This window comes from Nicotiana tomentosiformis, chromosome 8, assembly GCF_000390325.3.
Source record: "Nicotiana tomentosiformis chromosome 8, ASM39032v3, whole genome shotgun sequence".
Classification (NCBI taxonomy): domain Eukaryota; kingdom Viridiplantae; phylum Streptophyta; class Magnoliopsida; order Solanales; family Solanaceae; genus Nicotiana; species Nicotiana tomentosiformis.
Genome location: NC_090819.1, coordinates 61595764 through 61608390, shown reverse-complemented (window position 1 = coordinate 61608390; position 12627 = coordinate 61595764). Strand labels below are relative to the sequence as shown.

Below are 12627 nucleotides of genomic sequence, written 5' to 3'. Positions count from 1 at the left end.
AAGCTAGAGTATACGCAGATCGTATCCTTACCTTGTGAAGACAAAGAGACTGTTTTTGATAAACCCTCAACTCAAGAAGAATGATAAAGAAGCAATAGCAATAACATCAAGCAGTAAACAACAACACGATAATAGATCAACCGAAGCGAAAGAAACAAGAGCAGGAATAAGAATGAGAAACTGAAACACCAGGTAGTAAAAGAAAACTAAGCATAAGAAAATACAAGAGCAATATAAATACTACCGATATGTGAAAGAAATAAACTCCACTACCTACTACCCTTCTACCCTAATATTCAATTTCCATACCTCCTATCAAGGATCATGTCATCAGTATGTTGAAGCTGCACCATGTCCTGCCTAATCACCTCCCCCAATACCTCTTCGGTCTACCTTTCCCTCTCCTTCTATCCTCCAGGGCTAACCTCTCACATCTCCTCACTGGGGCAGTTGTGTCCCTTCTCTTTACATGCCCCAACTATCTTAACCCCGCTTTCTGTATTTTATCCTTCACGGAAGCCACTCCCACCTTATTCCGAATAACTTCATTCCTGATCTTATCTCTCAACATTCTTATTTCTATCACTTTCAATCTTCTGGACATGAGATTTCTTAACGGCTCAACACTCTATCTTAAACACTTAAAAATAGACAATAAGGGCTCATCCCCTCATCTTGCTAAGCTTCCCTCTAATTTCTTATTTCCACTAAATATTCCATTTCATGATAGTTACATGGGTTTGAATAAAAATGCATTTATTCGTAACTTTCTTCAATATCCAAACTTGACATAAATAAATATTAAATACTCAAATGGTTTGATCATTAATATTCATAAATACTTTAGTATTTGAAGTACTGGTAAAACATTTAAAAAGATGATTTTCACTCACAATTTTTTTTAACTTTTTTCCAAATAAAGTTAATATCAAGTATGCGTGTGTAACTTCAACCAAATATTATTCAAACTCCTGTAATTAAAAAATCTCTAGTTTGTAAAAAGCTCTTGAAGTTTTACAAAAATAAGTGATATTTCTTCTTTCACTTCCATTTGAAAAAACAACTCTTGTTTCACTTTACGTACAAATCATTAATAAAACTATTACTCCATTATCGAGCACATTAGTGAATTTTCCATAAATTTTTTCTCTAAATAACTTTTCCAAAGTTAAAAATTGTTATTATTATTTTTATTTCCAAGTTAAAAATTATAACGATAGCCGAAGCTGTGCCTCTCTTTCAGCTCCAAGTTGGTATATATCAACTTTCAAGTTTCAACTCAAATTTTCACCAAAAACCCAACTAGGGTTTAAGGTTTTAACCTTTGTTTAATTACAATCTCCCACATTTTCTCCGCTATACCCAACAATGGCTACTCTCAGGTATTTACTCTCCAAATCATCAACGTCCCTAAAACTCGCCAATCCTCGTCCTTTTCACAACTTCCCCCCCATTTCCCATTTCCCGAGAACTCTCCACTCGTTCGTTTCCAGAGAATTCCATTTCTGTTCACCTAATTCTAGAAGTTTCTCCACTTCTCCTGAATACCTCCCCCAAGACTCTGATTCTTCCTTTGCTGCCGCTTTGAATTTTGACAGTCGCGTTCCCGCCACTGTTATTACTGGTTTTCTTGGCTCTGGAAAGGTTAGAGGAATCAAACATTTTTAAAAAAAAAAAATTGATTACAAATTCTCATATTTTTGTAAATATTTTTATCTGTAATAACTTAAGTTATTGAATATTAAAACGAAACAGGAGATTTATGAAGCAATCTTAGTGTGGATTCATATAGCTGAGCTCATCTAGCTTGGGATCAAGCATAGTTGTTGTTGATAGAACGTTACGAAACATTAGAATGAAACATATCAAAAATATTTGTGCTTTATATTACTATAGTTTTTTTCGTATAATGAAAATTATGTCCACTGCAAAGTTTGAACTAAATGATTGATTTTGTTAAAATCAAAACCCTGTTTCCTTTTTTTTTTTGGGTTTAATATATGAACCAGGAATATAGAGCTTCTCTATGTTGAGTTTAAATATCTGAATTACTTTGCACATATAAGACGTTGGGATTATTATGCTTATAAGAATCTCATGCCTTTGTTTCATGGATGCTCTGGCAGACTACTTTGTTGAATCATATACTGACATCTCAGCATGGGAAGCGGATTGCTGTGATCGAAAATGAGGTATTATGGGTTTTTCTTGTCTTCTCCAGCTATTGTTGTTAACTTCTATATCCTAAGATGTTTTTCAAGTGGATGCCCTTTGACTTCCCATTTTGCATTTGATTGTTGGTTTACATCTATTGAGTTGGATATAACTATGTTGCCCAACTTAGTCCCTTCTTAAATAAAGTAAAAAATAAACCAAACCTTCATGAGTTGGCTCACCCAAATTTGCAGCTTAACTCGCAATTTCTACAAGCACCTGTCTTAGCATGACGATCTAGCTTGATTGTTTAAGTCATTAACTTTCATTTTTATGCTGTAAAACAAAATACTTATCAAACTTAGTAACCATTTGAGCAAAGTAACAAGGATGTGAATCTACCACTAGAGCTTGTTAATTGATGTGGTTATTACATATTGTGGCAACCTAAATTTGCCAATTTTTCTTCTGTCCTATAGTTACGAACATAATACATGTAGGAAAATTTTTGCAGAACAATGAGCCAGTTTTCGCATTGTTCTACAAATTGCAGCTCTTCATTTTATAATTTGAGTTTGCTTTTGCGCAGTTGTTTCCTGATTTAATTTTAAAAAAAATAAAGATTAGGTACTGATGCACCAATCAATTTCTGCCATTCTTAAATGATATGCCTCATTGTTTGTTATTTAATATTTTGCGTAGACAATGTGTATCACACATGCACTTTGCATGCTTATCATCATCCAATATCAAGTTCTTGAACTGCCTTTCACAAAGTATGATATGGCTGGTAAAATTTGGACTATCTACATTTACTTAGATATTTATATGACTAAATCCAATTGCAGTTTGGCGAGGTGGACATTGATGGCTCATTGGTTGCTAGTCATTCTTCATCTAATGAGGACATTGTCATGGTTAATAATGGTTGTCTATGTTGTACTGTACGTGGTGACCTTGTTAAGATGCTTTTGGAGCTCGTTAAGAAGAGGAGAGACAAATTTGATCACATAGTTATAGAGACAACAGGTATGTGAAACTATTTAATAAATGTAACTAACTGCTGTTGTCAAATGTGCTCACGTGCAGTGAAACTCGATTTTGTTAGTAAGATCTCAAGAACATCTGATTATGAAGTACTAATCAAAAAGAAAAAAAATCTGATTATGTACTTTGGCACTTGCAAATCACTTAAATACTTCAATGGATAACTTTGCTTGATGTATGCAGGTCATGTTATGAGAAATAGCTAATGTTCTTCTATAAAGTATGTGAAAACATTTAGCAGAGGGGTTTCTTATCTCTTTTATTGACGGGATGGATTAAATTTATTTGCCTTAAAACAATCCACATAGAAATAGATTTGCATTAATCCAAACTGCAGCTTGATATGAATTCCTCCCTCCTCCTTTAGATGATGTTGATGCAGTGATACGAACAGCAAAAAATGGGGAACTTATGCATATGTGCCATTTTCTTATGTTTTGGTAATTATCTTTCGTGATGTTGATTCAAATAAAATTCCGACACTTAGGAGCATGTAACTTCATTTAATTTGCCAATGACTACTGCAGTTTTGCTTATTTCTGTTATCCATCTGGTCCTTTCACTCTCTTGCATGAAGCCTTAGTCGTTTAGGTCTGTTGTTACCTCCTGGGTAACTTCAATTGCGCTGTACATGGTCCGGCAAGGTTAATGTCCACTGGCATCGCTGACAGAAAAGTTTTTCAATTTTGCTGAATGTCGCTTACTAGCTTTTTGCAATGGAGTATCCTTTGTAGACCCCCTTCTTCAGGGGGTGAAACAGGGCAAAGAAAAAAAGAAAACCACGAAAGGTGGGGTTCCGTAGTTTAGCCCATTATGAGGCCCCTGTAGAATGCTGGCTAAATACTCAATATGCATTTTGGTCTAACTAAATCCCTGTAGCATCTTGTTCTTCAGAAATTGAAATTTGGAACCCATGGTTTAGTGAGTGTTTATCATATTCCGAACCGTTCCTCTGAGTTGCTACTTGTTTTGCAGGTCTTGCAAAGCCTGGTCCAGTTATTGAAACATTTTGTTCTGATGAGTTGGTTTCAAGACATGTCAAACTTGATGGAGTCGTTACACTGGTTGACTGCAAGCATGCCTTGCAGCATTTAAATGAGATAAAACCCAGATTTGTGGTGAATGAGGCTGTTGAACAAGTGGCTTATGCAGATCGTATTATCTTGAACAAGGTAAGGCAGCTTCTAGCTTTGCAATTGGTCGCTCGCCTTTCCTAGCCTGCAGTAGGTTCAAGCAATCTTGGGAAGCCTATACTTCAGTTTATAGCCTGCAGTAGGTCAAGCAATCTTGGGAAGCCTATAATTCAGTTTATGTTCTTCTGATTATGTTGACAGATAGACTTGGTTGCTGAAGCTGAGCTCGAAGTGTTGACAAAGAAAATCAAGGTAGAGTCTCTTCTTTTTTTTAAGCTTATTTGGTAGTCTCTTCTTTTTTAAGCTTATTTGTCTATCTTCTGGTATTGCGGTGCTGGGAGTTTCTCGAATATATAAAAACATGACATGCACTGAGGGTGTTGCAATATGAGATGCATATGAATCATTCAATAGGGTTAAGCTTGGACATCCCCTCTTATGCATGTTGTGTTAACTAATTTGCTTAATGTGAAAGAAGATAAAATTTATTTTCGAGGTTCTTCTCGCTACTTTCTTACTGTATTACCTTAATATTTTCCATAATGCTTGTCTCAATATGACTTGGTAATGCATTTTGAGCTGTTACAACCTTGAACTCCGTCTATTTTTCTTATTTCTGTGGTGTTCCGTGTATCTAACAGTTTTGACAATTAGGTATAAATCTGTATTGTCATTTCTGGTGGATAAATGTACTTCTTGAGTCTGCATTTAGTTATACTCTTCTCCTGTTTGATTATGACTCCTCTTTTACATACAAAGTGTTGATTGCTATAACTTTCCAGCATATCAATGGGATGGCACAAATAAAGAGGGCAAAATATGGGGTGGTTGATATGGACTTTGTTCTGGGAGTTGGTGGTTATGATCTTGATAGGTGATTCTCTTACAGAACTTGCTTCTTAAAAATTTTCCTATTCCATGGGTCAGAATGGTATCTTGAGTTATTTTTACTGATTTTGTAAGAACGTCTTGCTTTTGCAGAGTTGATTCTGAAGTTCAATCAGAGGGCTCACACTGTGGGCACCATCATGAAGATGGGCATGGTAGTGATTACTGTAACTTTTTTGAAACTTTTCTTCTTTGTTCTCATGTTCTTTCCAATGTTTTCCTGTCTTCCCTTTTTTAAGAAAAAAAATTATGTACATATTAGTGTTTGATGTGTTAGATTCCTTGTTATTACTGATATGACTTCTCATCTTATCAGAAGATAGACAGGATGCTCCTACCAGTTTCTTCTTCTTTCTTTTTTCTTCTTCTTCTTCCGTAGCATTAATAGAAAGCCTCATTGTTTACAGGACATCACAAAGGCCACCACCATGATCATGTGCATGATTCTGCTGTATCCAGTGTTAGTATTGTGTCTGAGGGAACCTTAGATTTAGATGAGGTATATGCTTTTTCTAGCTAACCTTTTTTTATTTCGAATTTTTATCCTGATTATTGTTGAGTTGCCAAGTTTGCATATCACTGCATTCGTAAAAGTCTTGCTGCTCTGCCCATATGTAACTGCTCAGTGTGTTTTCTCCCCTGATATGCTTAACGATCAAAAGAAAAAAAGAAAAGAAAAGAAGATAAACAGAAACTGTATGATTGAAATTCTTCCTTGGCCATTTTTTTGTCCAAAATTAACTCATTGTGGATGAACAATCTTTTTGTGGGGTATTTGGTCCAGGTTGATGATTGGCTTGAAAGACTCATTGAAGAGAAAGGGGATGACCTGTACAGGATGAAAGGGGTTTTATCTGTGAGTGATTCTGAAGAGCGCTATGTTTTCCAGGTTCTCATCAATTTCTTCACCGTAGTATGTTCCATCTTGATGATCTGTTATTCTTGATACTGAATTTTTTTTTTGGCTTTTCTTTAAATTTTTCGAAGGGGGTACATTCGATTTTAGATGGATGCCCAGGCAAGACATGGGAACCAAATGAGAAGAGAATAAACAAGTTAGTATTCATAGGCAAAAACCTAGATGAAACAACATTAAGAAAAGGTTTCAAAGGCTGCTTAGTATGAGGAATGGGCGTATGTTATACACCGGCAAGCTATGGTTAAGCTCGAGCATAATTTGCACATACTTATAGCCGTAGGGTGACCCCCAAGAAGCTGAGAATTCAATTCTGTGATCTAGGACATGATCTCATGTGGCACTGTCCTCTTGTATCTTGGTTCTCTCTCTCTTTCTCGATTTCTTTTTATGGCCCCCTTTTCTCCTCTCCCTTTGGGGGACTTGTCTCATGTAATGTGTTGTCTCATTTGAAATGTACGTTCAAATTATTTTATTCGTCCTTTCATTCTTTCTCTATCATCTTCTGTTTGTGTTATACATGTGTTTCCCCTAACACATGGTAGTTCAACATTTGTTAGCAAGTCAAAAAAGGGTGTTATTTTGGGTCTGCATAATGCCTTTGGTTCAACTCGACTATGTCATAAAAATGTCATCTTAGATTACCAGGAATTGACTTCATAGCATAGATAAACATCCTATTTGGGATGCCACTGATGTTATCAATGCAGTGGGAAGAAAAAGAGGTAGTAGCTGCGAAAAAGGAAATGGGAATATCAAGGGCAAAAGGTCAAAAAGCATTATAGCTGGCTCATTGCTGTCAAGAATATGCTGACAAGACATTTCATGTAGTTGTCTTGTGTTCTTTTTTTTTCTTGCAAGAATATTCTGCTGTCGCCCTTCTACTTCTGTCGCGGTTCCCTTCTCTTTTAGCTGTCTTGGTTATTCTTATGAAAAGTCCCGCTTTTGGTCTGGTTTCTGGCCTCTTCATTTTTTGTTTTTCCGTAGAAAGATTAGTAGTAATAAGGTTGAGATTCTTTCTGGAGTAGGATATAAAGCGTCGTGTTGACACACTTTTAATTTAGGGAAAAGGGCCAAATATGTTCATGAACTATTGAAAATAGAGTAATTATTCTCTTTATTTGTATTTGGGTACAAAATTGCCCTCGCCGTGAATAAAGTGGTTCACTTGTGTCCCTCCCCACTAATAGACTCCACATCACTTATAAACTCGTATAAAATAGTACTTTTTTACTGAGTTAGAAAATCCATGTTGGAGAAAAAGTTTCTCTGTAAAAAAAAAAAAAAAAAAAGGAAAGGAAAAGGTATGTCCCACCATATCCTTTAGTAACTACGATGACGAGAAATCTCACCGAAAAATTCCTCCGGTCAGCTGCTGATCACAACCTCCTGCTTCACTTTTTTCACTTATTATTTTCATATTGGATCAAATTCGTGTGATATAATTTTTATATTCTTTGAACTCGTAGCATATAAGATAACCAAATAATACCCCATTAGAAAGATTCGAATCCGGACCTGCTCAAAGGAACTCGTAGCATATAAGATAACCAAATAATACCCCATTAGAAAGACTCGAATCCGGACATGCTCAAAGGATACAATGTCATTGTTCATCATTGGTGCATCCGTAATAAAGTGACCTTTTATATTGTAAAATCAAGTAATTAATGATTAAAATTTATCCGTTTCGCCTTCCTTTTTTGTTTCGCCTTCCTCTTTTGTTTCGCCTTCCTCTTTTAATATGCAACTGCATACCGATACATCCATAAGTTACTATCATAAATTCCTTTTTTATATTTCTCTGAACTTGCTCCGTGTTGCTAAATGTTCAAAAAGGTAATTTGTTAAACTTACCATCGTATGCAGCCAAGTTGGTGTTCAATTTAGAAGGAAGGATATCCTTAAACTCACAAAAGCGTTTGTTATTTCAATTTAGAATAGTACTGCTCGAGTCCTGACAATTTATGCTTAAAAAGATGACTTGTAATTTCATGAATGTGATGGTTGTGAGAACTCTAATATACACAACTTCTGCTCGAGAGCTTATCGGCTGTGGTCTTTGCAATAATATTCCACAAGCTATTGGCAGATTGGTTGGATCCAAAGACATCCCTATAAACTTGTTTGAATCCAAATCTAATGCTTCTTGTATTGACCCACCGAAAAATTCAAGCACGACCGAAGTCTTGAAAGTGTTTTTGCCGGTGTTGGGTCATATAGTGGCAGAGTTAGAGGAAAGGAATCTTGAGAGGATTATTATTGTTCGGTGTACAGTGAAGATGCAACAGTAAAGTCAAATATATCGGTGGAGATGAAGAATAATGGACTACTGGTTTTTAATTAGTGGGTTTACTAAAAAGAAGTGATTTAACATATGGATGGATGGATCGTGGAAAAGTGAGATGTTGTTCATGATTAATAGAGATTGGGGAAGACATTCTTTTTCCTAGAAGACTTTTTTGTTCGAACATGAATTTTCAACTCGGCAAAAAAGTATTATTTTATACTAGTTTATATGTGATGTGGAGTTTGTTAGTGGGGAGGCGTAAAAGTGAACCACTTTATTAACGGCAAAGGCAATTTTGTATCTAAATGCAAACGAAGGGTATAATTACTCTATTTTCAATAATTCAGGTTATTTTGTTTTGAATTTTTACTCTCTACAAAATTAGCTACTCATGTTTCTTGAAAATATTATTTTTACTTTTAAAAAATGACATTCAATTTGGGACAAAACAGTATTATTTCTGAATCATGATCACAGACTGCTCACATTCTTTGCCCTAACAATTTAAAATAGGGACCCTTAGAAATACAAAGTTTCCTTCTTTTTTTTTTCCCCTTTACTCTGTTTTGGGGAGATCATGGGCGGGTTAGCTGAAATATATAAAAGGAAATGTAATTAAATCATATTTCAGTTCTTTAACTCATTAAATGCCAAATACATCATATAAAAGACAAACTTATGTATGTTAAGAAATGAGAGCAAAATAGAACAATGTAGTAATGGAGACAAGATATATAGGAAGAGAATGTAGAAATTATCTTATAGTATATTTCTTGTGTGTACTTTCATGGAAAAAGAATATCTTATTTATAATATACAAGATAACACCTAAAGTTCACCAGATACATCTTAAGAATTAATAGGTACATCTATCTAAGTAGTACATTGAATAATATGTATGGATGGATTAAATGAACATTCATATACATTCACTTTATTTCATAACAATGTAGTAGATAAATCAAATATATAAGTTTATTGATTAATAGGTACATCTTCTCCAATATATATATTGGAGAAGAGATAATGGTACATGATGATTTATTGATACACACACACACACATATATATATATATATATATATATATATATATATATATATATTGGTACACATATTATGAATGCTAGTAGCATCTTCGACCCCAGTAAAGTAATCACGGAAGGGGTCCTCCCTTCCGTGGGCTCCTTCGATGCAGGGGGTCTTCAAGGCCCGAGCCTCTTGAATCATCTCCTCAGAAAACGAGGGGAGCAGAGCGGAGCCTCCAATTTCTATTGCCCCAAGTGGATCACTTGGGGCGTTCTCTCCATCTCAAGGGGCCTCGAGACCAGCCCCTACAGCCTTACTCACCGTTGGCTCATTATGGTGGCAGGCATCTTCAATCCTCGATGACTCGGGGACTTCGCCCAAGTCTCTTTCCGAGACCCCCTCAGGAGTCTCTGCAGCCTTCATCGATTCAATGGCCTTTGGGGCCTCGGTGCTCATTCCTACTTGGGCCACCAGCCCGGAGTCGTCTTCTTCCTCTTCTTCGTCTTCCTCCCTTAGACGCCGAACAGAGTCTTCGGCCAGAAGGATGATGCTCTTCTTCGACTTACGAGCCTTCTTCTTCTTAGGTTCTGGATCCTCGGAGGTTGAGGTCTTTTTCCTCTTTTTGTCCTTCGCCGGTTTCGATGCCGAGATCGAAGTCTCCTCCTCACCAGATAGTGGCCTCATGACTGCATCCTTGCCCAGGCATGTACACGAGAAAATTGAATAAGTAGAAGAAGGGCATCTTAATCGAATCATCAAATACACAAAGAGTAGGCTTACCATGAGTCTTAGCCTCCCATCGACCCTTTGATAAATCGTGCCATGAGTGCTCGGCGTATGTAGAGGTCGAGGCCAGGTTCCGAACCCAACTCCCGAGGTCGGAAATCACATGGGGCATCCAAGCGACCGCTACATCATGGAAAAAGACATCGATGAGAAAAGACAATGGAACAAATAATACATGGAAGCTAACAGTGAGACGGTATTTACGATTCATGTTCCATTTCTCAGGAAATGGCATCTTCTCGACTGGGATTAGGTCGGAAGTCCTCACTCAAACGAACCGACCCATCCAACCTCGATCCTTGTCTTCGTCTATGCTCGAGAACAATACTTTGGTAGCCCGACGTTTGAGTTTTATTAATCCGCCTCGATAGAGGCGGGGGCTATACAATCTGATAAGGTGATCGAGGGTGAAAGGGAGCCCCTTGATTTTGCTCACAAAGAATCGGAGCAGAATAACAATTCGCCAAAAGGAAGGATGGATTTGGCCTAGGGTTATTCGATATTGACGACAAAAATCAACGATGACGGGGTCGAGAGGGCCCAGTGTGAAAGGGTAAGTGTAAACACTTAGAAACCCTTCCACATGGGTGGTGATGTCTTCTTCGGGGGTCGGGATCACCACCTCTTTGCCTTCCCAGTTGTAGTCTTTCTTTACCTGCTTAAGGTATCCCTCAGTTATCGAGTATATATACCTCGACACTGGCTCGCATCGACCAGGAATCGATGAGGCTTTATCGATCTTGAAATCGGAGTTTAGCGCGCACCCCCAGGAATGCATTTCTCAAGATGGGGTTCCACAGCGTTTTCCTGCCGGCCGGTTGAGAAGATGAAGCAACTTCTTTTTGTGGTACCGTTTTCGATGTTTTTGCCATTTTTGTGTAAGTTTAAAGGAGAGGAAGATAATAGGATTTGGCGTTTGAGAAAGAATTAACAGCAAAACCTGAAGATTTGTAAAAGGGAAGAACTTAAGAGATGTAAAAGCTTTGGAGATTAAAAGGAAGTGAAAGTAAAGTTTGAATCAATGAGGAAGGGGTCTATTTATTGGATTCACGACGACGGTTCAAAGGCACTAGTGGCCGACCACCAACTGATACTCATTAATGACTTGGAGAACTGTACCGACGGGACATTTCGGTCACTTCCGTCGCTTACGTCATGACAGTGACGTCATGGCAGGTCGAGGTAAAAATCGAAGGCTCAATTCGTTTCTTGTCATTACACTCCAAAAAATGAAGGGACTATCTGCATACGGTTAAAACTGAGCCCACCCAATTTTTCTATCTGACCGGGACCAGGGAGCTGCATCGAAGGTCGGCCCGGTAGTGGATCAGACCAAGGTACGAGGACAAAGTATCAAGTTCGGGATTCGAGGTACCGGTCGAGATCGAGGCCAACAGCGATCGAGACCGAATAAGATAGGCATCGAGCAAGATCGAAGATAACATAACAACGGAAAGGAAAAATATCCGTGACTGCTCGAAGATCATAGCGGAAATCTTGGAACGGATCAAATTAGGAACGGTTAATTAGCTAATCATGGGATTTTCTTCTGTAATTAGAGTTATACCATAAGTAGAATTCCTCTACTATATAAAGAGGAGTATTAACTATTTGTATGGACAGATTGTTCTCGCATATAAAAGCCAATATAATACTCTCTCTTTAGCTTATACTCTCTTGTTCATCAGCTTCCTTTATTTTTAACTGTTTTGATATCAATCAGTTCGAGGGCACCCTAGCTCGAGGGTTGAATTTCGTTTCAACACTGGTTCGCTTAACTTTACAGTTCATTTCTGTTATTAATCTTCACATTTATCAATTGGTATTAGGTGAAATCACGTGTCCTTAAAACCACATTATAAGTTTAATTGTTATCCAATTTTAAGGGTAAACAATAAGGTATTTGATAAGGTTCTTTTTGTTTTTTCAGAGAGTTTAGTTATTAGGAGGAAAAAATATATGTTTTCCGCTAAAAATATTGTAGTAAAAGCTGGAAAAGAATGGGATAGGCCATTGTTAAAAAAAAATATATATTATAAAGAACATCAAACAGAAATACTGAAAACCCATTATGGAAGAGGCATAAGGCAATCTCCAAGTTATTTTCGGACCAATACATATTATGTACATTTAGGATTCACTTGTGTTCGTATAATGATGGTCATAAGGAATATGTGTGATGTGGTGTCTCTAACACTGTAAAACTTCTATTTGTCTCTTTCCTCATTTTGTTGTTACTTTCTTTCATTCTTCCATTTTCTTGCTATTTTTTCCTTCATATTTTTGTCGCATTGTAATATTTACAAGTAGCCCAACGTCACACATAGTTGGTCTTGGATGAAATTTAAATCAACAAATTGGGGAAGAAAATGTTCGCAAAGCCAT

At 36.9% G+C, this 12627-nt stretch overlaps 2 protein-coding genes across 2 annotated transcripts; one reads left to right on the top strand and one right to left on the bottom strand.

Annotated features, from left to right (window-relative positions):
• Positions 1-1253: 1253 nt before the first annotated feature.
• LOC104088990 (uncharacterized) lies at positions 1254-6636 on the top strand. The gene is made up of 10 exons (XM_009593782.4): positions 1254-1644; positions 2127-2192; positions 3003-3183; positions 4177-4373; positions 4536-4586; positions 5117-5208; positions 5316-5377; positions 5630-5721; positions 6007-6111; positions 6210-6636. The coding sequence occupies exons 1-10, from the start codon at positions 1369-1371 to the stop codon at positions 6345-6347; spliced, it is 1260 nt and encodes a 419-aa protein (XP_009592077.1). The 5' UTR covers positions 1254-1368; the 3' UTR covers positions 6348-6636.
• A 3102-nt stretch (positions 6637-9738) lies between these two features.
• On the bottom strand, positions 9739-10140 carry LOC138897561 (uncharacterized). Its single transcript, XM_070183543.1, has one exon. The coding sequence runs from the start codon at positions 10138-10140 to the stop codon at positions 9739-9741; it is 402 nt and encodes a 133-aa protein (XP_070039644.1).
• Between the last annotated feature and the right edge of the window lie 2487 nt (positions 10141-12627).

What these genes read in the sequence shown, in the direction of transcription:
- LOC138897561 (XM_070183543.1), bottom strand. Translation starts at nt 10,140, where the DNA reads ATGAGGCCACTATCTGGTGAGGAGGAGACTTCGATCTCGGCATCGAAA.
- LOC104088990 (XM_009593782.4), top strand. Translation starts at nt 1,369, where the DNA reads ATGGCTACTCTCAGGTATTTACTCTCCAAATCATCAACGTCCCTAAAA. An exon ending in CATAGTTATAGAGACAACAG is followed by an intron (nt 3,184 to 4,176) that starts GTATGTGAAACT and finishes CTTGTTTTGCAG; the next exon opens with GTCTTGCAAAGCCTGGTCCA. An exon ending in AAGAGCGCTATGTTTTCCAG is followed by an intron (nt 6,112 to 6,209) that starts GTTCTCATCAAT and finishes AATTTTTCGAAG; the next exon opens with GGGGTACATTCGATTTTAGA.